The sequence below is a fragment of the Ambystoma mexicanum genome, chromosome 13 (genome assembly GCF_040938575.1).
Source record: "Ambystoma mexicanum isolate Mex_15411 chromosome 13, UKY_AmexF1_1, whole genome shotgun sequence".
In the NCBI taxonomy this organism is placed as follows: Eukaryota; Metazoa; Chordata; class Amphibia; order Caudata; family Ambystomatidae; genus Ambystoma; species Ambystoma mexicanum.
The window spans coordinates 482,110,398-482,137,154 of NC_090938.1; the positions used below are offsets into that span (position 1 = coordinate 482,110,398).

A 26,757-nucleotide genomic window follows, 5' to 3' on the forward strand; every position below is an offset into this window, starting at 1 on the left:
AGGGAATCACTCCACTAGAAGGGGATGATCCGGAACAGGATTCACATGAAATGTGTTTCCGGAGGAGTAAGCTGCATGGGAATGCTGAGGCTGCCTTCGGTCCTGACTATAAAGTTTGATACTAGTCATCTCGGCTAGCAATTGAATAGTCACCAACTTTTTATTACTATTCTCATGCAATGTACTTGGGACAGAGGCACGGCTGTCTCCAAAAATGTGTCCTTCAGCCAGGTTTCCCTCAGTCTTCCACAAGTAAGCCCCCAGTGAGATTATACCTGTCAAGAGCCTGTGGGCATGTCGAGGTGACTCGCGATAGCGAGAGATGAACCCAAGACGCAGTGAAAGAAATACACGCAGGGCAGCCAGCACCTGACTCTCAAAGGCTAACTCTCTCCAAAACTGCATGTTTAACTTGTATTTTGCGTGACTTTTCTCGTAGAGTGCTTTCATGAATTAAATAAAGAAGACAATACCCACACCATTAAACCGGTTGATAAAGGGTGGGGGTGGGCGGGGGGGGTTATTGTTTCAATGTCCACAACAAGCTATGAACTAATGGCCTTTGACCTTTTGAACGTGGAGCATAACTATATAAAACTCGTCTATGACCCTGCAAAGGCAATACAAACTCTCATATATGACATAACATTCTTTGCCTTTGCTAAGATCTGGCTGTCAAGGTAAGAGTTTGAATTCCGTAGCATAATTAACCTTAAAGAAGCTAATTTGATGCCTTACCAAAGATTCATAAACACCTTACAAACACTCCAGGGAGACCTATTGTGGCAGGATGTGGTTCCGTTTTGGAACCCTGGGCCAAGTTTTTAGAACACTTCATAAAACCACACAGTCAAACACCTCGTACCTATTTAAGGGACACCATGTAAGTGATTGATACATTTAAGGACATCCCATTAAATCAAAATCTGGAGATCTTAGTCACCTTGGATATACAGTCACTGTACACAAATATACCCCAGAACAAGACGATGACTGTATTAGACAGTCTATTTTAGATATAGATCTATATGACATCATGCCTAGCAAATTTGTAAATGAATTGATGACATTAGCCCCAGAAAAAAAACTATTTTGGGTGTAAGGACGATCACTATCTACAAGTTAGTGGCACAGCCATGAGCGCTGCCTTCGCCCCAAAGTGTAGCGATTTTATTCAAGGCGAGTTTCAAGAGAAATATATTTTCCCACTTCGGAACGCCTTTATTGACAAGGTGAGAATTTATTGGAAAAGATATGTAGACGACGTGATTATAATTTGGCACGGCAATGAATTGTAACTCTACCGTTTTGTAGAATGGATCAACCTTTGGAATAAAAAGATCGTGGCTCGTCCCAAATACATTTCTCAGATCTTTTTATATGAGTTCAAGGTGCTAAATTCCAATGCACCATCTGACAGAAACCCCCTGCTACACCAGGAAAGGTATCATCCAAGGAATCTATTGGGCAATCTCCCGTATGCACAATCCCTGAGAATAAGTCGATTTGTACCTCTTTCCAGGATGTTTACCAACAGGCTTCAATACTTAGTGACCGACTTGTTAATAGAGGTTAAGAAATGACTCCGTCATTCCAAGAAACAAGCCAGATTCACCCCTAGTGAAACATTCCCACAAGTTACGGATACGGGTAACAACCAAGCTAACCCCATGGCTTGTGCCTCTACCTTCTGCCCCAACACCCATGGCATTATACGTACCATTAAGAAATATTGGCCTTTGGTGCAATTGAAACTCCCAGAGGAAACCACCCCTCTGTTTGTTTGCTTTCAAAGGATAAAAAAAACCTTAAGGACCTACTTGTTCATTCGGGAACTTAGCATGTAAATAGAAATCAGAATCCATGGCTGTTAGGGCCCATATTGGGCCCCTTCTTCTGTGGAGGCGGTTCGGCCTGCATATTCATTAAAAAGATTACCCCATTCAAAGAATGCAAACAAGACTGGAACATTAACCCAATAAGCATTGTAAAACCACCTAAGTCATGTACCTCATGAAATCCCCCTGTGGTCTACATTAGCCAAAAGTCTTGCAGAGCACATGTACGTATAGCAGAACACTGATCGAGGATTAGATGCAAAACTCTCACTGGACCATTGGTCCAACACTATACAGAAATAAATCACACAGCTGAGGACATGCTGTGGTGGATCGTGCCTATGGTTACGGGGTCAGACGAGTTGTAGAGCAGCAGTCTCCTCAAAGAAGCGTGTTGGATATCCAGAATGAGAACTAACAGAGGGGGCCTAAATGAGCTCTTTTCTACACCAAACACCCAAAAGGTCTTTGTTTTCACTACACCAGCCCTTAATTAGTTCAATGGGCTTCCCAGTAATTGATGGGTCCTTTGTTTGAGTATGCTATAGTCATTAGGAATTTCATACCTAGAGCGCTGCTCTCTTAGGGACCTACTGATCAATGTGCCATTAGGAATCTCTCTTATTGTTTTATTCTTTACAATGTCCATGTTGTAAGCGATGTGCCCATTGTGTAGCCACTATACAGAAGCATTACAGCTTCTGCTTACATCTTCAAAACTCACGTTGTTTATATAACGGGATGACGTCATCAATTCTGTATATATTTAAATGCTTACAAAATGGCGGCCAGTATACGCGTCCTAATCGCTCTTACGTGCTACTCACTTTGGAAAAACAATAACTGGGTAAGGCAAAGCCCTCCAATGTGCCGCTTTGCTGGATGGTAAGTCTTGCCCCGTGAGCCACTTAAGGACTTGCCAAAAACGTGTTATTGTGTCCCTGGACAGTGAAACTAAGGAAAGCATTCTCAGCCTGCACACATATGTTAATTAACTGATGAGTTTTCATAGAGATGTGGAACTTCTTGTGCATACCCCCCTCCTTGCAATTTCACACATTTATTTAAAACTGGGGATACTCCATGCCCTCATCCGCGTGACCAATATTTAAGGGTGAGCAAACCCCCTTTTTCAGGGCACCCCACCTACTTTTGACTTATTTAGTCATTTTCTGACTCCTTGGTACTGTCATTTAATGTTGGCGGGCTACCCAGTTTAACTATGACCCGCGTCCTGAGGAAGGCGTAGAATCACTGAATGTTGAAACGTCCACTGATGTTGACCTATTGTCGACAATCCAGAAAATTCCACCAAAAGTGTTCTTAGGAATTTCCTAATATAAAGGATTTACTCCTTCAAGATTGATGAAACAACCCTGATGTATTGCGATACCCATATCACACTAAGGAATTAGGAGAAATGAACTGTTTAAATGCAATCCAGGGAACCAAACCGTGAATGTTTTTAAAACTACTCAATCAATGAGATGTTAACTATATATATCGAATACTGATGGAGTCCCTTTGTTTTTTCATGACCATGAAGGAATGAGGGCTGTTATATTTTGTGTAGTCAGAGGAAAGGAGAATACCTAGGTCTTTTATCTGTATTGAAGCCATCTTTCATAAAATATACCTTCACTTTGCACTTTAATCCATCTGACATTTCTTATGCCGCTCAAGGATTCACATTGAGCACTGCATGTGTCTGTACTTGTGTGTGAGTGTGAATTTTATTTTTTTCTATTTCCATTAAATGCCTAGTAAGAACAACTCAGCCTCCCACTGTTACGAAGGCAGGAAATATTTATTGTTTTACATTCATAAATTACATGAGCAGGAAGGTGATATATGAATTAGATGATCAGAATAGTTGCAGGTCTGAATCACTGTCACAGATATGGCATATATAAAAATGTATGTTTGTTATGTTCACAACATTTTCTTTGATGCTATGCAAAGCAGCAAGTTGCTTTCATTGGTGCTATTTGTCTTCTTCCATTTTCCCATCGGTGCTCTCAGGTGTGATTTCAGGGCCGACTGAAGATGCATGGCTACTCCCGGGGGTCACCCACACCTCTCCCCACATTAATGTGTGATGACCAAATTGTAATGGAGATGCTTCCTTATGTAAAATCCCATGGGTGATTTCCCTGAGGTTATCATTGAGGGTGCATAACATGAGCCCCACCTTCAACTTAATTATTCACCAACCATATTCCCTGCCCCACACCAAAGAGCTAACAGCAGGATAAAACATGTCAGGGATAAGTTAACACCCTGATGTCTGTCCTTGGTGCCTTCCTGGGAACCATGTACATCATTTTAGCCTTTCCTCGGAGGGGATTAATGCATTCGATTATCACAGGACAGGCAGACAGCTGCGGAGTTTAAACCCTAAATGAGCACATAAGAAAAGCTATTAAGCACCCCCTGCCTGAGTCATTTATTGACAGAATGAAGGTGATTGACTTACTGATTAAATTGTGAATACCCCAAGTGAGAAAGGGGTTTATTTACAGAGATCAGCTTGTTTAGGAACTGGACCAAAGTGAGTTTTATTCACAGCATGCAGACAAGATCACCTTAGATGATGCTGAGTGGCCCCAAATACATGTTTACAGAACCCTTACGATGTATTGTTTGTTTGGGGCAGGTGGCCCTCACCTAAGCCATCAGCCCCTCCTTTAGGATACACCCGGCGCAATTTGACCACACCTCTTTCCAGATCCCTCCCTCTCCATATCGAATACTAATTAAAGCACTGCCAGCTTCGACTCTTTCCACAAACTGTGTGACCCTAGGCACACACCCCATAGCAGCACCCTGTCTGAAAAGGGATGTGTTATTTGATATAGGTTTACACCCAGGCATTCAGTGCTTTATACAAAACTGGACATGTTGGCAACATTATTTGGCTTGGGTTCGGCTGCACTACTTCAGATAGTTCAGGACCAGGGACAGCTCCCTCCCTTTGCAGAGGAACCAAGTCGCTCAGGCCTTCCATTGACAAGACACTAAATAGAATCGGCAGTCCATTGCCTGCGGAATATACAGGACGGCATGAGAAAGAATGGCGGATACTTGGGGGCTCGGGTGATGGAACAAGTCGTGTTGATTCTGGGGCTTTTGGTCTCCTATGGTGTGTTGAAAGTAGGGAGAGAGACTTAACCAGCCACCTTCTTGGTCTTAACAGATGCTACTAATACCCAAGGAAATTGTACTCAGTTTATCGATTGCACAAGGATGAGAAGGCTGTACCAGAATTCAAACATAAGCATGAAGCTTGCACACAGATCGCCAGAGATCTACGTATGTGTCGCTGACCCCATGGGATTAACAAACTTAATTGGCAGAAGTGCATTTTTTCTTTTTTGCATCGGAACAGTCATCTGCATTCCATTAAGTAAGTGCTGAATAGCACAATACCAAATCCCACTAATGCTAGGCAAGGCCCAGCCCACTTTTGAAAAAGTGGAAACAGTGGCACCCCCCTGCATCCAATTTGTATTTTATTGAAAATTACCCCTTATGTGTCTTTTATATATGTTTCTGTTTCCAAACCAAGAAATACAGTAACTAAAAGAATCATGCAATGCCAACTCATGATAAGGTGGTATTTTAACGGTACTTGTGATACCCAGCATTTCTACAATCACACCATGCTCAATATGAGATCCTTTGAGTTCCGTTTTATTCTCATAGTTGCCTTATCTTATTTTCTCGGGGTCGAGGGGTGGGGGGAGCAAGTCACAATGATCACACACTGAGCCTTACTCTGCTATCCTAGTCTGTCTGGGGCACCCTTGTCAGCCCCCTAACCCCTCACTGTGATCCCTGGTCTTTCTTGATCATCAATTGCCTGTGCCTGGGGTTCTTCTTTGTGAGCCGATGTTCTGCTGGGTGGTAGTTTGGCTCTCTTAGTGCCTTATCTCTTCTTTTTCTGGGCGTGGGAAGGAAGTGGGTCACAATGATGACACATCCAGCCCTGATCTGGTATCCAGCTCTGTCTGGGGCGCCCTCTGCCAGCTTCCTCCTTTGATATCTGGTCTTTTATTTGATCATCAGTTGCCTGTGCCTGGGGTTCTTCTCTGTGAGCAAATGGTCTGCTAGGTGGCAGTTCCTGTCTGGTAGTTACCTTATCTCGTTTTCATTTTTTTTTTAAACCTTTATGTACTTGACTTGACAACACTCAAACAGCGAGCGACATACACAGCATGCCAGCAGGATACAATCTTACGTAATGAAAAGTCCATTCTGGTATATAGTAAAACATTTCTTATACATTAGAGAGTCAGCGTCCAGGCTATATCACAGATAGAGGATTAAAGAGTCTCCCCTCAAGTGGTGGTCGCAGGAGAGAGGGGGGCGGGGTCAGAAGCCTCTGTGTCCGTGTCTGAGTTCATGGCAGACATATAGCTGCGGAACGTCCGCCAGATATCCCTTGGCCTCGAGTGTGAATGTTGCAACGCCTACCAGGCTTCTTCAGTATCTGACGCCCATGTGACCGCCCTGAGCCACTGCGCGTATGTGGGTGCTCTAGGCCGGAGCCAGTTCATCATTATGCAGCGCACAGTGAGCAGCATGCACAGGCCAGCAAGCCTCCTCGAGTCACGACCCAAATGGGGCAGGTCATGGAATAGGCATCGTAGTGGGGATGGGTCTATAGTGTGGTCTAGAATAGTAGACAATGTGGAGCATATTTCCGTCCAGAATTGTGTTAATTGCGGGCAGGACCAAATCATATGGATATATGTAGCCTGATCGGAGCCACATCTAGGGCAACAGGAGGGGAGCTTGCTGAACATATGCTGTAATCTGGTCGCGGTATGATGGTATCTGTGCAACACCGTGAGTTGTATTAATTTAAAGCTAGAGTTGAAGGATACATTATGGGTGCGTGCACACATACGGGACCAACGTTCATCAGTCATTTCTGCCCCAAGATCTTCTTCCCATCTGCGTTTCAGCACAGTGAATGAGGGGGCCGCCCTAGTTTGTAGCAGGGTATAAAGCCTAGACACCTTCCCCCTAGAGGAGTCCGAAAAGCACAGCTCTGCAAGCATGGGCTCATCAGTTGGCATTAAGGGAAAGTTGGGGTATTTAGTTTTGAAGCTTTTCCGGAGGGAGGAGTATTGCAGCCATGCCGATGGTCTTCGTCTAAGGGAGAGTGGGAGATCTGACCACTCAATAAAGTTACCCTGTGCAAAGACATCACAGAGCGCCATAAAGCCTGCATCGGCCCATCGGGAAACGATGGAGTGTGGGAAGCGCGGGACCTCTGGGAGGAAGTTCCAAAGCGGAAGGTCTCCGTGAAAGGGGTATGGTGTGTCTAGCAATTTCCAAATTTTTGCAAGGGCCAGGGATGTATTGGCAAATGGATCCGCTGAACCGATGTCAGCCAGAGCGGGTTTGAGAATGAGGGAACAAATCTCTCGATCACTGACTGTTAGTTTCTCCAACCAAACATGAGGGGGAGGGTCTGTGGAGTTAAACCAGTGGGAAGCAAATTGGGATTGAGCTACCATCCAGTACCTAGGGAAGTCCGGGGCACAGAATCCACCACACTCCATAGGGGCGGTCAATGTTGTTAATTTAAGTCGGACTGCACCGGAGTGCCACAAAAAAGTATTAGTTGTCTGGAGCAGCGTCTGGAAAAAATCATCACCTGGTTAGAGGGGCAGGTTGGTGAATTGATAAAGGGGTTTGGGTAGTACAACCATTTTAAGTATTCCTATGCGGCCTGCTAGGGAGATAGGGAGTCTGGTCCAGCTCGCGGTTTTAGCATTCAAGTTTGTAAGATAATTCAGGTAATTATCCTCACCCAGCGTCTCGACACAACAGGAAACCACCACCCCAAGGTAAGTGAATTTGGACTGGGACCACGTGAACCCCATAAGGTCAGAAGGGGGTTGCATGAGATCAGTGAGCGGGAAAAGGACGGATTTAGAGCAGTTCACTTTCAGTCCGGATATGTGTCCAAAACGGACCACATCTTCCAGAATCGGGGCCAGGTTGGTATCTGGGGAGCGGATGTAAAGCAGGGCATCGTCAGCATATAGGGAGACGATGTCAGACTGACCCGCCGTTCGTAAGGCCCTATGAGCATGTGACTGATGCATCATGTCAGCAAAGGGTTGCATGGCTATAGCAAATATTAGCGGGGAGAAGGGGCAGCCCTGTCGCATCCCTCTGGCTATCTGGAACGGGGAGGAGCACTAGCTGATGGACTTGTATAGAGCAGCTTAACCCAGGATCGAAAGTTGGGTTCAAACTTGCATTTCTCTAGGACTTGCCATAGGTATTCCCACGATAATAATAATTTGGCATTTATATAGTGCTACGAACCCTCAGGTATCTGAGCGCTGCTTATTATTACCCACGGTGTGTGGTGCTTATTTATCGACCTCGGAAGGATGGAATGCTGAGTTTGGCCCTGCCGGGATTCGAACCTGCGTTAGCAAGCTGTGCACGGATGTCAAAGCGAGCGCTCTCCTCGCTGTGCCACTTGACCATGGAATAGTAGGAGTATGTTCGCGAGTCGGGGTACAAGAGCTGCCATGCATCTACAATCGATAACCGAGGGAGCGTTGTAACGATAGAATAAGCTACCAATATTGTATTAAAATCACCTCCCACAGGATCTGGACCAGGGGGAAACTTCCCAACAGAGAGGCCATGTGCAGGTAAAAGTCAGAGACATCAATATGCGGACCATAAATATTTTGTATGGCCACCTCTTTGTTTTGTAGGGTACCTAGGGTCAACACATACCTTCCATGTGGGTCCACCCGTGCGTGAGTGCACTTGAATTTAAGGCTTCTGTGCATCAAAGTAATCACACCTGGACGCTGCGTGGAGTAATTGATATAGTACCTCTGGGGCCTCCATTGTTTAGCAAACTTCTCACACTGTTCAGAGCAGGCAGGGTATCCTGCAAGCATAGGATTTTGATGCGGCGACATTCGCCGTGAAGTTGTATCTGCTGCATCTTTTTATGGTTGCCTAGACCCCGCACATTCCAGCTCATGAACATTAGGTCATTATCCGCCATTTAAATGAAGATGTTGGACAAATTCTAATTCACGGCGGCGTGGCAGACAATGCCGCTCTAACTGAAGCGGGCCCCCTGCCACCCTGGCCTGCCATAACACAATCCTGTAACATGCGTGGCATCACTCGTGGTCGTCAAGCCTTTTTTAACATAACTCCCAACTCCCCCCATCCACTTCCCTCCCCCAAACAGAGGAATGACAACCCTGTATAACCATAACAACAACCAGATCAACGGCATCAACGCCTGGGGGCCTGTTAGCTGGCCTGGCGGTAATACTCTGGACTGGGGGTGGTATATAAGGATGATTGCAGTCTTAAGAGAAGTTAACCAGTGCGACTAGGAAGGAGCATATGGATCGAGGTATGGCAGAACCATGGAGAAAACAAGTCTAACAAGTAATGTATTCTCATGAAACGGAACAACATTTTATGTACTCGGACGTATATGGGACTATAACCAGGCAAAAGCTTAATTAACAAGAAATGGAACAACAGTCGCCACCACCTCAACGGGGCGGGAGATCAGTCTGGGAAATGTTCATCAATGAATTGTGAAGCCTCCTCTGGGATTGTAAAGAACAATGTTTGGTTGGAGTGTTCAATTCTCAGTTTGGCAGGGAATAGCATGGAGTATTTGACCCCTGAATCTCAGAGTCTCTTTTTAACTGCCAAAAAGGTTTTACACTCCTGTCGCACTGCCAAAGAGAAATCCAGGTAAATATGGATCCTTGCTGAACCAAGAAGCAGCTCCCCTTTGATGCTAGCCACTTTCAGAAGAGCATCACAATCCCGAAAATGTAAGATTCTGGCGATGATTGGACGTGGAGGAGCACCAGGTCTGGGTTTTGCGGTTAAGGTTCGATGGGCTCTTTCCACTGCAAATTGTGGGGACAGTTTCGGTGACTCCAGGAGTGTTAGAAGAAGGCGTTCCACATAGTCTTCCATGGGTTCCATGATAATGTCTACAGGTACTCCGACTATGCGCAGGTTATTACGTCTTGAGCGGGATTCAAGATCATCATTCTTTTTTTCCACTGCTAGTTCTCGACTGGAGAGCGAGGAGACCATAGCCCGCAGAGAGCCCAGGTCACCCTCAGCTGCACCCACCCTCGTTTCAATCTCGGCCACCCGACCATCAGTCTTCTCGATGTGCGTTTTTATGGATGAGATGGTGCCGTTCATGTCATCGAGTTTGGTGTGCAAAGTGGTGAACCCCTCGCGGATATACTCCAGCATCATCTGCGAGTCCTCATGGGTTGGTGGGCTGACGTAGTGGGTGTATCCTCTGGTGCTTCCGCCGCTGGTTTAGCTGGCGTTTTTGTGAACACATTTAAGGAGCTTAGTTTTTTCCCTGTGCCCGCTCCTTTGGTCATGGTGTCCACTAAGGGGGTTCTGGATATGTGGGTAAGCGTGGGCGCTTAAAAGGGCCGGAGTCCAACTAAAACAAAGAGCGTCGCAGATTGTCCTAGAGCGAGTTGCTTGGATCTCCTTCAGAGCTGTGTTGGACTCTACCCTGGAAAATTATGTTCCGGACACGATTTGGAGCTTGCAAATGTATCCCAGAGGCGGTTATGTCACCACCCTTCCAGTTGTGATCTCGCTCCAGTTGCTAGCACTCCAAGTTCTGGCAATCTATGCCTGTGGTGATGGTGGCAGGGAGCCACTCAGGGGGAGTTCTCCTACAGAGTTGCCCCTCCACTGTGGTGTCCCAGGGCAAAACAAGTGCGGCGTGGGTTCTGGGGCTAGTATAAGTCTGTACAAATAGGATGGAATGCTTATCGTGTGGTAGGTGTCCAGAGTCCTGCCTTTCGGGGGAGCCAGGCACCAGTGTCAGTGGATATCTGGGAGGGGAGCCACCCTCCGCTGTTATGCAGAGTTGGCCCGACGGGCTCTGCCATTATTCCCAGTAGAATGCTGGAGTACGTGGTTTCTTCTGCCACCCTTAACCACTATTGCTGTTGAGCGTCCTCACCACGTTAATAAGCATGCGTGGGATCAAAGGGCCTCCAGAGCAGCTGGTATGGGCGCCGCCACGGCGCAGGCACAACTCACCAGGGCCTCCCTACCCCACCAGGTCTTCTACCGTGCCTTCGGTCCCACAATGTATAGAGCCGCGATCCGCGTCAGCGGGGGGGTCCAGAGTCCAGTGCACCGGTACGGACTCGACAGGGGCGCCGCAGCACCCACCCTACACCTCCACTCCTCGGGATGCCCTCCTGGTGGGGTATCTGTGATGGGTGGGATCTTGTTCTAGGCAGGTTTGGGGGCCCAGCAGATGTCGGGCTGATCCTCGCAGCAGCCTACAACCCCTAAATCCTGCTCAGCATGGGGGGTCTACGAGGCACACCCGGCCCTGAGATGGCTGCTGGGCGCGCAATCAGGGAAGCAATGCCCCCCCCCCGGCAGGCCCGCGGTGCTGTGGCACACAGCAGGCAGACAGGCTGTGGCCGCCGGAGCCGCCGCACGGGGTGAGTCAGGGAGTCAGGCACGTTCAGCGCTGATTTCTGTTGCAGCAGTAACTCTGGATTCACAGGATCCCGGCTACTGCTAGTCGACAAGAATGCTCCACATGGGTCCCGTCACAAGTTACAGTGAAGAAAAGGGGGATTCGTTGCATGGAGAAGGATATTTTTACCAAAAAGAATGTCCCAGTCCGGAGCTCAGCACTCAAGCTGCCTCTTCCATTGAGCGCAACAGCGCCCCCACCATATCTCGTTTTCTGAGGGTGGGAGGGGTTCAGGTCGCAATGTTACCGTAGCCAGGTCTGTTTGAGGCACCCTCGGCTAGCTTCCAGCTGTGATCTCTGGTCTTTTAATTAATCATCTACTTCCTGTGTCTAGGGTTGCTCTCTGAGAGCAAATGTTCTGCTAGGTGGCAGTTCCTGTCTGGTAGGTACTGTATCTCGTTTTGTTCTGAGGGTGGGGAAGGAGCAGGCCACAATGTGGACACACCCAGCCTTGCTCTGGTGCCAACTCTGTCTAGGGCACCCTCGTCAGACCCGCTGTCTGATCTATGGTCTTTTACTTGATCATCGGTTGCCTCTGCCTGTGGTTCTTCATTGTGAGCAGATGTTGTGTGAGGTGGTAGTTCTTGTCTAGTTGTGCCTTATCGTAGCATTTTGAGTTGTACTATCATAATGGTTCCAAGTTGTACTATTGTAATGATTCACCATTGTGTAAAGAAGGGAGATGTGTAGCACCCTGACTCCCTGCATCTGTATACAATTGAAGGTGCATTGGAATGCGGAATCTGGGATGCCCCAGATTCCGATGAAGTCCGTTGTACTGGACAGTTTTTACGAATTCGGCTAAATGCAATCAATACAAAAGCAGCATTATGGCGTCGTCACTCAAATAAAGTAAACAACGACAGATGTCGTTTTTGTATGAACGATGCTGAAACTATCGAACACCTGATAACCAAATGCACGTCGCTCACAACAAAACGATCCTTACACTTAGGCAATTATCGCCCAGCGGACCCAGAAGCAAGGGATTGGTGGTCGCAGGCAATGGCCGGGAATGGCGTAAATCTTTGTTGTGCGATAGTCAACTTTATAGACGCACTTGATTTAGAGAATATAGAAGGATGAACCTTAATGGAAACCACATTAAATGAATTTGTGATGAAATTTGGTTGTAATAAAAGTCTGATGTCACGGTATTATACTGCGACATATTTTGACTGATGTTTCAATAAAAAAAAAAAAAAAAAAAAATGAGGGTTTACCCTGCAGTGCTTTTGGTATTGATGGCAGTGCACACATAGTGTGACTTAGTGCAGATAATGAAGGACGTAGACACACATTTCAATCGCACAGTTGGTACTTTTATTTGTGGAAGATGTCTGATAAGCAACTGGTGGTTTTGGATGTTTCTGTGGTCTGAAGTGTGACATGATCTTTCACTCTCTATGATAAGAAGGGAGGTGTGTAGCATTCAGAGTTGTACTATTGTCGTGATTCTAAGTTGTACTACTGTAATGGCTCACCCTTGAGTCAGGAATGGAGGTGTGTAGCATTCTGAGTTGTACTATTGTAGTGATTCTAAGTTGTACTATTGTAATGACTCCCCCTTGAGTCAGGAATGGAGGTGTGTAGCATTCTGAGTTGTACTATTGTAGTGATTCTAAGTTGTACTATTGTAATGACTCACCATTGTGTATGGAAGGGAGATGTGTAGCACCCGAACTCCCTGATCTGTATACAATTGAAAGTGCATTGGTTTGCAGAATCTGGGAAGCCCCAGATTCCAGTGAAGTCATTTGTACTGGACTTCAGGATAGGATCTTGAACCTAATGGATGTATGGCCTGCACGCTCCTGCCTAACTTTATAACTGAATCCTGTAACATTAAATAAAGAAGTGTCCTTCTCTACTTACCTGTATCCTGGTGTTCCTGCTCCGTGTCGTACTTACCTGAAGTCCCAGGATCCATCCTTGAAATATTTCACTTATATTTTCTTTTTCAAGGCATGGGAGGATAACGGTCACACTGAGGGCACATCCAGCCATGCTCTGGTGTCCAGGTCTGTCTGGGGCACCCTCTGTCATCCCACCCCTCTTGATCTCTGGTCTTTTACTTGATCAGTAGTTGCCTTTGTCTGGGGTTCTTCTCTGTGAGCATATGTTCTGCTAGCCAGTAGATCCTGTCTAGTAGTTACCTAATCTCGTTTTCTCAGGGTGGGAGGTGGTGCAGGTCACAATGTAGAGACACCCATCCTTGCTTCGGTGTCCAGGTCTCTCTGGGGCACCCTTTGTCAGCCCCCTCCCCCTTGGATGTCTGGTCTTTAACTTGAACATCCGTTGCGTATGTCTGGGGTTCTTCAGTGTGAGCAGATGTTCTGCCATGCTGTAGTCCCTGTCTGTTAGTGTGTAGCATTTTGATTTTCTTTATGTCCGTATCTGGATTTTCTAGAGGGTCGTGTAGTGCTCCATAGCTTATTTATATGGCAGATTCAAATAGTGTTTCTCGATTTGTGCTGCTTCTCTGACAAGTTTGCCACTGGTACGTGGGAGTGTCTTCAGCTGCCAGGGGATTTGCTGTTTCAATTTGTTGTGTCTGTTGGGGTTTCAACTGGAAACATTAGTTGGTGATTTTTCTGAAAACTAGCGAGTATATTGTGGTCTCTTTCTTTATATCAAGCAGTAGTGGGTGTCACTCTAATTCTTTTCAGCATGGATTGTTGGGGGCACTTCTGTGGTCTTTCAGTCTTTGCTTAGCTAACAGCAAGTGCCTGATTTCGGTTGGACTAGTGTCTCTCTTTGTGTTAAGTTATTTTGGGTGTCTGAAACATGTCTGGGGATGCTTGTGGTCTCTTGCAGAAGGGATGTGACCTAGCAGTTCGGGCTGGACTACCCCTTTGGGGGTGGGACCAAGCCTGATTTGCATATGGTTTTTCCCCTTCTGTAATGGCTTGTCAGGATAAAAACGATGGTCGGGAGGGTTGCCCAGAGCTGGGCCTGTGGCTATGATTTATTCAAAACCTTCCAGCCATCACTTTTTCGTTTTGCTAGCTTCAGACTTCGCAGCCACAGATGAGTATTAGTTTTACAACACAATCAAATAAAGGCATCAATAGTTTCACGATATGGGGCTTCATCTCTTGTAACTTGTTTTCTCTAAGAGATTATGTGGTTTCAGTGAAGCTTTAGTGAGTTGCCCCACGTTATTCCCTGAAAACTGTATTTGGTTTTGTTAAATATGCCTCCTGTTTACAATACATTTGCATTGGCCGGTTCCGAGTCTGGGTTATTTATGGAAAGGCAAGATTCTTTTGATTTTCAAGGTCCATATGTTATTTTCGCTTTGGAGAAAGTTAAGTCTCCGTTGAAAACCTTGCTGAGTTTTGGAGTATGCTAGGGCTCTGTTTAAATTCTTGCTCTATTTTGCAGTATGCCAAGGCTCTGTTGAAATTCTTGCTCTGTTTTGCAGTATGCCAAGGCTCTGTTCCACACCTTGCTCTGTTTTGCAGTATATTGAGGCTCTGTTCCACACCTTGCTCTGGAGCCTTCTAGGGTCTTGTTGAAATCCTTGCTCAGTTTTAAAGTAAGTTAGGACTCTGTTGCAAGCATTGCCCAGTTTTGGAATGAGTTAGGGCATTATGTCAAACCTTTCTCACTTTTGGAGTATGTTCGGGCTTTGTTGTTAACCTTGTTCACATTTGGAGTGTGTCTGGGCTTTTTTACAAACATTGTTCAATTTTGGAGTAAGTAAAGACTTTGTTGTTAACCATTTATGGCATATACTAGAGCTTTCTTCTTAAAATTGCTCAGTTTTGGAGTATGTTAGGGCTCTGTTGCTAACATTGCTCAGGTTTGGAGCCCTTTAGGGCTCTGTTGCTATCATTGCTCAGGTTTGGAGCCTGTTAGGGCTCTGTTACTAACATTGCTCAGGTTTGGAGCCTGTTAGGGCTCTGTTGCTATCATTGCTCAGGTTTGGAGCATGTTAGGGCTCTGTTGCTAACATTGCTCGGCTTCAGAGTATGTTAAGGCTCTGTTGCTATCATTGCTCAGGTTTGGAGCATGTTAGGGCTCTGTTGCTATCATTGCTCAGGTTTGGAGCATGTTAGGGCTCTGTTGCTAACATTGCTCGGCTTCAGAGTATGTTAAGGCTCTGTTGCTATCATTGCTCAGGTTTGGAGCCTGTTAGGGCTCTGTTGCTATCATTGCTCAGGTTTGGAGCATGTTAGGGCTCTGTTGCTATGGCTCTGTTGCTATCATTGCTCAGGTTTGGAGCATGTTAGGGCTCTGTTGCTAACATTGCTCGGCTTCAGAGTATGTTAAGGCTCTGTTGCTATCATTGCTCAGGTTTGGAGCATGTTAGGGCTCTGTTGCTATCATTGCTCAGGTTTGGAGCCTGTTATGGCTCTGTTACTATCATTGCTCAGGTTTGGAGTATGTTAGGGCTCTGTTGCTAACATTGCTCAGGTTTGGAGCATGTTAGGGCTCTGTTGCTAACATTGCTCGGCTTCAGAGTATGTTAAGGCTCTGTTGCTATCATTGCTCAGGTTTGGAGCCCTTTAGGGCTCTGTTGCTATCATTGCTCAGGTTTGTAGCCTGTTAGGGCTCTGTTGCTATCATTGCTCAGGTTTGGAGCATGTTAGGGCTCTGTTGCTATCATTGCTCAGGTTTGGAGCCTGTTAGGGCTCTGTTGCTATCATTGCTCAGGTTTGGAGCATGTTAGGGCTCTGTTGCTATCATTGCTCAGGTTTGGAGCCTGTTAGGGCTCTGTTGCTATCATTGCTCAGGTTTGGAGCATGTTAGGGCTCTGTTGCTATCATTGCTGAGGTTTGGAGCCTGTTAGGGCTCTGTTGCTATCATTGCTCAGGTTTGGAGCATGTTAGGGCTCTGTTGCTATCATTGCTCAGGTTTGGAGCATGTTAGGGATGTGTTGCTAACATTGCTCAGGTTTGGAGCATGTTACGGAGTAGGCTTTATAAGGCCACATAAATGGCTGCCCTGCATTCCTACCCATGGCCATTTGCAAACTAGGGCTCATTTCTCTAGCCCCAATGCCACCTCTTTACCCCTCTCTCTCCCTCTCTCTCCCTCTCTCTCTCTCTCTCTCCCTCTCTCTCTGATACATTGTACTCCTTAAGGAACAGAACGAGCAGCTGCGAGTTGGCAAATGAGGGAAAGGGGTGCGGTGTAACTCAGATACATAGATGACACCCTTTATTGCTTTTGATGAGTTATAGGAAAGGTGCTGTGCACCAGATTTAGTCAAGGGTGTTTTATAGGTCCACCTCTAATTAGGACACACGAAAAACTGAACAGTCTCTTGCTGAATTAATAATTGGTATACAAATCAAAAACAGACTTTTTTTAAGGAAGAAAAGCTGAGTTGGCCACGCCAAAAATTAGACCTGTGACTCCCAGGGGACACACATACCTCAGATACAAACGCCTACCGCACTGAGCTATCTATCGTGCAGGCTTCTGTTGGTGGCAAGTGTCCGAATAGGGGGAAGGGCTTCCCAGTATCTTCCACCAATGGATTATGCGAGTGTCCATTACTATGGTGTGTGATTACGTTGTGCACACACATTCAGGAAAAAGCCACCAGTGGGTGTTTTATTAGTTATGGTAAGCTGCAAGTGTGATGTGGGTCTACATTTTCCCGCACCATCACTGAACATTGCTCATGATCCAGAGGTAAGAAAGTTGTTTCTGCTCCGCCGTGTATGGCTTCATGTTTCGTCTCGAAGTAGCATCTACACGTTCCTTTTCCGCACTACGTCTCGTATACCCTTACTAGTCAACTTGTACGGCCTATGCTCATGTGTTCTGCTCATGCACTGGTCACCTGTATACTGTTGTCGCCCTGCAACACAATATCTGTTGTATTATGTGAGCCCCCATCCCTCCCTATGGTCGCCTGTGTGCTATGTGAGCCCCCACCCCACCCTATGGTCGCCTATTGTATTATGTGAGCCCCATCCCACCCCATGGTTGATGTGTGCTATGTGAGCCCCCACTGCACCCTATGGTCGCCTGTTGTACTATGTGAGCCCCCATCCCACCCTATGGTCGCCTGTTGTACTATGTGAGCCCCCCTATGGTTGCCTGTTGTATTATTGCAGCCCCCACCCCACTCCATGATCCCCCGTGTGCTATGTGAGACCCCACCCTATGGTCACCTGTTGTACTATGTGAGCCCCTAGCCCCCCCATGCTCGCCTGTTGTATTAAGTGAGCCCCCACCCCATGGTCACCCGTGTGCTATGTGTGCCCCTGCCCCACCCTATGATCGTCCGTTGTACTATGTGAGCTCCCCCCCATATAGTCGCCTGTTGTGCTGCATGTACCCCCCACCCCTTCCCACTCTTCCCTCCCCTCTCTTTTCCCTCTCCCCAAAGCCACACCTACCAAAACTGTCTCTATGCACTTGAGTGCTGCTGCCGCACTGCAACTTGGGGCTAGCCTACATGCTTGTGCCACCTAAATTGACTTTATGCATTTGTATGCTGACGCTGCCCTGCAAGATGGGGCGGGCAACATGTTTCTGCCACCTATATTTGCTTTATGCATTTATATGCTGCTGCCGCCCTGGAACACGAGGCTGGACAACTTGTTGGTGCCACCTAAACTCACTCTGCGTGGTATGCTGCTGCCGCCCTGTAACATGTGGCTAGGCAAACTGTATGTCATTGCAAGCACTTATGTAACTAAGTAAGCCTTCTGTAACAGCGCTGCGATGCCTGAGGGCTGTTGTGTGCTTTATAAATGCAAATATATAAAAATAAAAATAAAAATAATGTCAGAGGCAGGAAAGCTGACTGAATACCTGACAGCAGTGAAAAGGTGGCACCGCCAGGATACCACCAAACATGTAATGAGGCCCATTGAGACTATATTATCAGCGCACACGTGATGGATCAGCCCAGATCACCTTTGACTACAAAAGATGGCGAGTATGAGGTGCTGCCATCTCCATGATTCTCATAGGCCAGCCCTCTTTTACAGGATGTCCCTGTGTGCTTGCCACCCTGATGCCACCCCGATGCCACCCACCATGCCCTTCACACGACCCCTGTACCCTCTTACCGTCTGGCCTGTAGGCCGTATTGCTCAGATTCACAAATGTCTCGTACTTGGGCCGCAGGGGGATCCCGACGACGTTGTGCCAGCCCTCCCAAGCATAGAGCAACTTCTTGTAGCTCCGTGAGTTGGCCATAATGTCCGTCAGCTCTGAGAAGAGGAAGGAAATAGAAAAAAGACTAAGAGACGACAATTATCCATGTCACCAGCAAGCGAAAAACACATCACATTGAAGGTATTTTTCTTCACAAGAAGGATGATGGGGTGCACCCTGAGGATCATGTTTAAAAAATGTAATGGAAAGTAGGGGCTAAATATGTTTTATAACTCCTGTTTATTTGCTTGCAAAATACACAATATAAACTACTGAACATGAAGTAAACACACAAGTGATTCATGAAATTAAACAAGCACAATTAACATTAGGTCATGCTGTTATTCTGGCTCTTTCTGCAAAATAAACACACTTTAGAAATATTTTGCCATAAAAATGCACGTGGGAAGCTGATCCCTCGCCACAAAATGACCCTATGTTTAGTGATGTATTTTTTCTGAGACAAGCCAAGGTCAATTTCAAAAATGTATTGTGACCACGAGATGAACAACAGACACATTTTCTATTGCTGGAGTTTTAGAAGAAAATACTCTTTAAAATATAAATCACACATTGCAGCAGGTGGTGACGAAATATGTAATTGTTGCTGGTTGGCCAGAAGGAGTATTGGCAAATTAACTGAATATACCCACAAATGGCAATGGCTGTATAATTGTATGAAACACAGTATGAGAATCATTCTAGCAATAAAGAGAGGTTATGTTCTCTGATGAGCCAGTCACTGCGTGGACGGGAAGCGGGAGTCCTGAGAATTCTGACTGCACAGAGAAAACAGAAGGGACTGGCAAGTTGCCCGTACAGTTCGAGGTTGCTTATCTTGCCGAGATGCGCCCGGCCCGACTCGGCCGGCTCCCTGATTTTGGGACCCGTTCTGCACCTCCGTCTCTTTCCATGCTTATGTATCAGCATGCTCTTAAGTCATTGTCACCAAATGGGACTTTTGTAATCAATTTCATGCTATATTTAGGGAAAGGTACTAGATTTCATAGTTCATGGTGAATAGAGAGAATACGGTCAAAGTTGGACCAAAATTCCATTTGGTCTAAAATAATGACTTAATTTAAAATGATTTAATTCTCTGTCATCTTCCGGGGTTGGTTACGTCCAAGAGTCCCTGTATCAACCCTTCACAAGCTGACGGTGGTAAGCGGGCATGGTATGTTTCACCACCTGCAGATGTCGCGCAAAATCATAGAAGATCCCATTAACTGAGGATAAGGATAATGGTATTAGAAATCTTTATAAGAATACTGAGAGCAGAGATCAGAGGAAGTGCGGAGTGATGAGTGCAATGGGTTACAAGCTAAATCCATTAGTCTGTTTTAGGAATGCCCAGGAGAATGTTGGGGAGAGGGGCCATGCCAGTATTTATTGGAACTTCTATCATTTTGAGCTAGAACGCATTTTTGGAGTTTAGAATGGGGTTGTTGTTCTTCTGGAGGGGGAGGGCAAGCTGGTAGGAAAGCTTAAGGAGGATATGAAATGATATGATATGATATTTTATTTGTATCACGCTCATACACACGTGTTTCAGAGCACGACGAGGCAAGGGATGGGAACAAGGGAGGACAAGACAACGATCTTACTAGGCCCAGTGACTTGAGAACGTGCAAGTGCAGGGCAGAGAGAAGACAGAAAGTGCAAGGGGGAGGGGAGAGGTGGAAAGTGCTGAGCACTGGATAAAAACAACTGGAAGTGCAGCCAGCAAGATAGCAAGTGCAAGGCATAAGGTGCAGATAAGGGGTGTCTGGTAAGTGCAGCTAAGGGGACTGTAGGGTTACAGATACAGACCCAAGTGCAAGGGCTGCCAGGAGGCAGTGCGGATGTGTGTCTGGGTGGGTAGGGACCTGGGCCCGAAATCAGAGGGTAGTCAGGTGGACGGAGCCAAAGCAGATAGTTCAGCAGCGGAGAAGAAGAGAGAAGGCAGAAGCAAAGAGGAAGGTCTTGAGGTGCTTCCGGAACCGGAGATGGTTCTCCTCAAGTGTCAGAGTGGCCGGAAGGCTTTTACAGAGGGAGGCCCCAGCCGAGGATAGACTCTATCGTCTGTGCGGTGCAATTGGTGAACCCCCAAAACATATGCATTTGGCCTGGAAGATGCTTCTAATGAGGCAGATGCTCTCTACGCGCCCAATCTGCCTTATGAGTATTTGCTCAGGGAGAGGGGGGCATGGGGGGCTAGTTAACGGCTCATGCATTTTGGCTGATATGCTCTTTGTCTTCAGAAAGGGGGAAGTGAGCTGACGTGGGATTGTTGTCATGTTATCTTGCATCTGTATAGCACCTTCCGCCATAGCTTTTCGCCTGTCAGAGAGGCAAAGGAGGAGTGTGATAGAACATTCAGTAGTGGTAGGGAGGAGCAAAGGCGGGTAGATATTTGGGATGCGGATGAGGGATAAGGGAGATGCTCAGGAATGCAGTGGAAGGAAAGCTGGAGGATGTGTGCAGATATTTTTCATTTAGAATACTTGAGGAATATGATAATCTAGGCCACTGCTGTTTTCGGTGGTAAAATCAATACTTATTTACCTGTGCTGAAGTGTTGGGGTTGACTGCTATGAGCTGGCTATTGCACTTTGCTGTTATCAGTCGTTGCACTTGTACGCCTTGCAATTTTGCTGTCTTATTTCTAGTAGGTGTTATCTATTCCACTTTACAATTTGTTCGTATAAGTTACTGCACTTTGTAGCCTGTTTTTATAAGTGACAAACTAGTAATATATGTGCTATTATATAGATTATTTTAGACCCAGTAAAGTATTAACACGTGGACTGGCAGCATGAGACTAGCAGGAAAAGTACTTCTATTTTCAATAAAATTCTAAATGATTTAATGACTTTATCCTAATATATGTATTCTTGTCAATTACTGATCACATAATTATGGGATGCATTTGCCTATAAGGTTTATTTTAAACCTGATATTAAACTAGAGAAAACATTAGTCGAAGTAGATGTGACAGAACATGATGCGCCTTACAAAGTGTTGCAATTCTAAAGTAAATGCCATGTTATGAACAAGGGAAACTATAAAGGTAATTAAAGCCACATGTCCTCAAACATACAGTGAGTAAACTTAAAATAAATGTCATCAATAACAAATAGTTTTCATGGCAATCCATGCACTCCCCAAATCCCTCACACGCCCCTGGATTGAGGGAATTTGCCCCAAAGTCAAGGTTCGGGCAGAATCTGTGTGTATGCAAATGTTCACGTGCAACGACCAATCAAAACAATGTTAGTTTATCATCTCATCTCCCCAAATGTGCAAACGGTTGCATAGCCTCGCCTTTGCAACAGGACAGAATGCAATTGCAAATCTTTTGTAACGTGCCATTGACTACTTTTTGAACGCTTGTAAACCACAACACATGTATGGTTTCAAAGTGGAATCTGAACTTTAAAGAAAGAAGCAGATATGAACTTTGCATGCCGAGTAAAGGAAAGTATATGCATGGAAATGTTGCATAAACCCCAAGTGAACATTGCAATTTTAAAAGGTTTGCAACCTCATGGTAAACTGTTGTTAAGATTACTTTTAGAGTGTTCAAGACATTTACAGACCTTTCAAATAATACTTTCGATGTAGTTTACATGCATGCAAAACACTGTAAGCACACGATTTTGCATGGTTGTAAACATTCACCTTAACGAAAACATACCCCTCATACTATTACATGAATACCAAGCAAACATCACGTTTTCAAAAAGGTTTTGATAATTGTTGAAAACTGTTGTAAATAATGCTTTAATTGTATGCAAATATTTACAAACCTTTCAAATGATGCTTCTGATATGGTTCCCAAACATGCAATACACAATATTTTGTACCTGGTTAACATTTTTGAAAAAATTTGGAAAAATCATGTACACTCCTCCAAATTTGGTTCCAACCCTAAGTAATAATTAAGTGCCCAATTCTTAGACAAATAGGACCTGGATATAGGTCACATGACTTAAGCCCCGCCTACCTTTCAATCACATCAGGTGCTGTGGATCTAGGTCTCCTAGGTCTCCTGATCTAACCCCTCCCACCTTCTTAGCCCTGCGTCATCCTTTCTGTTCTTAACTCTTAGATCAAGGGCATCTCTCTCCTAGGTTTCCGAAGTGAAGGGCAGACAAACAAAGGCCAATTCTTGTTTAGACCTGTTCGGACCGGGAGGACCAAGGACCAGAAGTTTTGCCTCTCTTAACATCAGCTGAGCTCCCTTGATTAAGTGCTTCACCACTCATTTCCAACCACGCCGCTCACCAGCAACACCATGGGCACTGCATCGCAGCAACCCCGCCCATGTCACCATACACCCCATCACAACTCTATCATCCACAGTTACATGAAAATTGATGCTCGCCAATGTCCGCTCAGCAGTCACCATGCAGCTGACATCATCGTCCTCAGCACCACACATGACTTGGATGCCATGTTCATTAATGAGACCTGGATGACATCCACCTCCACCCACATACTAGATGTCCTCACCCCCAACAGCTACAGAATTCTACAACAAGATCGTCCAAATAAGATCGGCGGAGGCCTCGACCTCATTCACAAGGCTTCATGGCCATGCACCCAACTGGATGTCGCCACCATTGGCTCTTTCAAAACCTATCCTGCCACGTCCCACTCTCCCCAACAGACACCGCCACTTTTCATCTCATCTACAGACCACCCAAGCCCAACACCTCCTTCATCGAAGACTTCACAGACTTGTTCACTCATGCATATCAACATTTTCCTCAGTTACTTCAACATCCCTGGCAACCTAGCAAACAAATCAATGAAGAAAAGTCTCCACTGCCTACTCGACACACTGAACCTCACACAGCACACAAAAGAACAAACTCCCAGGAAAGGTAATATGGGTCTTTTTTGTCTTCCTTGCTATGTGCTGTTTGAATGTGAGGTGTCTGTTGATGTTGAGCCCAATGGACCTGGCCCACCCTTGATCACAGCTCTCCTATTCCACTTGACCGGTCAGACCATCTGGCAATTCCCTTTAAGATTAGCCACATCACACCTCTCAAGCAAACCCATTGCAAACCATGCAATCAAGTCTTCAGATCCTTCAAGAACTTCCCAGTGGAGGCTCTCACAGGAAACCTCACCAAACGACACCTCACATGGGCTGATGTACCTCTGATGAACCAGGACTGCAACTCGCTTCTCGAAGAACTCAACACCACCCTCACAAACAACATCAACCACCATGCCCCAGTGAAACAGTGCACCCTCAAGACTAAACCTTTGGCACCCTGGTACACTCAAGAACTCAACCTCAACAAACAAACCATCAGAAAACACAAAAACATTTGTGAAAATCCTGCAGTGCATCCAACCTCATCCTGCTGAAGGAACTTCCTGCTACACACAGGTGATCAACACTGCCAAAGCCAACTAGTACCAAAACACCATAGCCAAGTCCAACAATGAAAGCATACCCCCCTTCAAAGCCATCAAGTACTGCATTAACCCTCTGCCTGACCCACCCATAACACACTCCATCAAAATATCAAAAAAGCCACTACCATCAACTCTTTCTTGATCACCAAAATCAACATGATCCGCAACACATAGACACCAACTCTACAACTGACAGCAAAACCACAACTACCTGGATAACTTTCAAGACACTAACTATGGAAGACCTCGCTGTCACCTTAGCATCCCTTAAGGCCACATCGTATACGGACAACATCCTCTCTTCATCCATACTCAAGACCCTGCCGACTGAAGCACTCCCCCATTACCTGACAATCATCAACAGCTCCCTAACTCAAGGCACCTTCCCCTCCACTCTCAAGACTGACAAATCCTCCCACTTTTTAAGAAACCAACACTTGTCCCTCACAGTCTCAGCAACTACTGCTCCATTACCCATTTTCTCTTCCTAGGTAAAATCCTTGAGAAAGCAGTATCCACACAACTCCTCCAAAACATTGAAGCCAATAACCTCCTTCAGTCCTAACAATCTGACTTCAGACCCAGATGCAGCACAGAAATGGCTGTCATTAAGGTGATTGACAATGACCTTAAAATCCTCAATGATGGCCATCCTTGCCTCCTAGTTATCCTTGACCTCTCAGCAGCATTTGACACAATTGACCACCAAACACGCACTGACAGTCTACATCGCTGCATGGGGATCAGCGAGATCGTCCTCAGCTGATTCAAATCCTACCTTGTAAATTGGCAACAGTTCATACAAATGGATTCTTCCAGATCATCAACTCTACCCATCTACTGTGGAGTCCCGCAAGGATTCATCCTGTCCCCTGTGATCTTCAACCTTCACATGAAACTGCTCTGTACACTCCTCTCTCAACACAATATCCACATTCACAAATACGCAGATGACACATAGATTTACCTCAAGATATCGCCCATCAAAGACATCCACAGGCTGAGGACTGCCTCACATTGATCCAGTCCTGGATGTACAGTGCTTTCCTGAAGCTCAACCCCTCCAAGACTGAATGTATACTGCTGACCAACAACACTGAACACCCTGATATCTAGACCTGGCTCTCTGATTTGAACCTCGAGAGATGTACACCCCAGATGGCCACCTGTGCCAGGTCCATTGGGCTCAACATCAACAGACACCTCACATACAAATAGCACATAGCAAGGAAGACAAAAAAGACCCAAAAGGTACAACTTTCTCTTTTATGGAAAATCAAGTCCTTCATCCCAGTAAACACCTTCAAATCCACTGTCCAATCCTTGGTCCTCTCCCACCTGTATGGTGGCAATGTCCTTTTGGATGGCCTTCCGGTGACTACCCTGGCTCCTCCGTGATGTGTCCTGCATGCTGCTGCAAGACTCACTAAAGGATTTTGCGAATTCGACCACATCCTTGCCTCGTATATCATGTAATTTATTCTGTTTTACTCTGCTTTTACTCTTATATCAGTTGTTTTATCCAGAGCAGGAAGTCCACTTTAGCTAGAATCGAATTTGCAGATTTAGTGAATTTTATTAAATTAAACTGCATTGATTTAATAAGCTTTTTAGCTGTATTACATACTGTATTTTGTTCCTCTGTGACCCTCTGCATGTAACAGGGGTTCTTTACCTCTGGAGACACAGCCGATCCCTGCTCGTTTACGCACTTTAACCTACATTACCCAGTAGTCCTGTAGTTTGCGCGCCTACTTAGCATATCCTCTGGTGCATCAGCGCATGCGCATCAGCGCATGCGCATCAGGGACTAGCAAGTCTGCCCTCGATGTGCCGGTGCTGACAGCTTTTACTAATGTTTGTTACCAGCTTGTCATTAACAGCAGGTGTACTCACTACCTAAACATATTGGCTTACAAGGATACCATGCCCCTTGAGCAAAATACAAAGTCTGATGCTCTTAAGGCCATAGAAGCCAATCATACATACGTTAAAACAGCATTACTGAACACTAGGTCTCTGGATAGACATGCTACAGATGTCAGGGATTTCATATTAGAACATGAGATCGATATTATGTGCCTCAGCGAAATGTGGCTACAGCATTACAGTGGCCCCAGCATTCACTTGATGATACCCGCTGGCTATGCTTTTTGGGCAAAAACAGGGACAATGGGAGGGGGGGAATTGAGATGCACGGTACGAGAAGGATTGACATTTTTTCAAGTACCCATAACCTGTTCAGGTTGTGAGATTATTCTTTTGAAGATTACATCCACTCCTAATAAATGTGTGAATATTGTACTTCTATACCGTCCACCTTCAGACACACCCCTCATTCATGAGGAGATTGCAGGTATTCTGGCCTCCTTATACAAACCGAACAACTCCACGCTGGTACTGGGGGACTTCAATAGGTGGCTTAACAGCACTCAAGACACTGAAGCGCTCCACCTAGAAAAGCTTTTTAGAGCTAATGATTTTACTATACACAGCAGGGAACCAACCCATAAATTAGGTCATGTTATTGTCTGGGATGTAACAAGGAACGTGATGCTCAGCCCGATTTGTGTGCATCTTTGTATCTGGTCCGATCATTTTTTGTTGAACTTTACCATGACTCTTCCGTTTCCATTAGTTCAGAAAAACAATCCTATAAAAAGGGTGGTGAGTAGAAATTTCAACAGAGAGAATAGTGTTGATCTGGAGCAGTGTCTCACAGAACTCATGAACTCCACTGCAAATGACGACTTATCTCTCTTCTTGGTGGTTGAATTTGAAAAGGTGCTAGCAAAATATTTGGATAACATA

General features: G+C 45.7%; 1 protein-coding gene across 1 annotated transcript in view; it reads right to left on the minus strand.

Annotated features, from left to right (window-relative positions):
* The window catches only part of ACE (angiotensin I converting enzyme), a 342,068-nt gene that overhangs the window by 187,336 nt on the left and 127,975 nt on the right, over positions 1 to 26,757 (minus strand). The window contains 1 exon segment of the mRNA XM_069634130.1: positions 18,441 to 18,584. Coding sequence (XP_069490231.1) covers positions 18,441 to 18,584 — 144 coding nt within the window.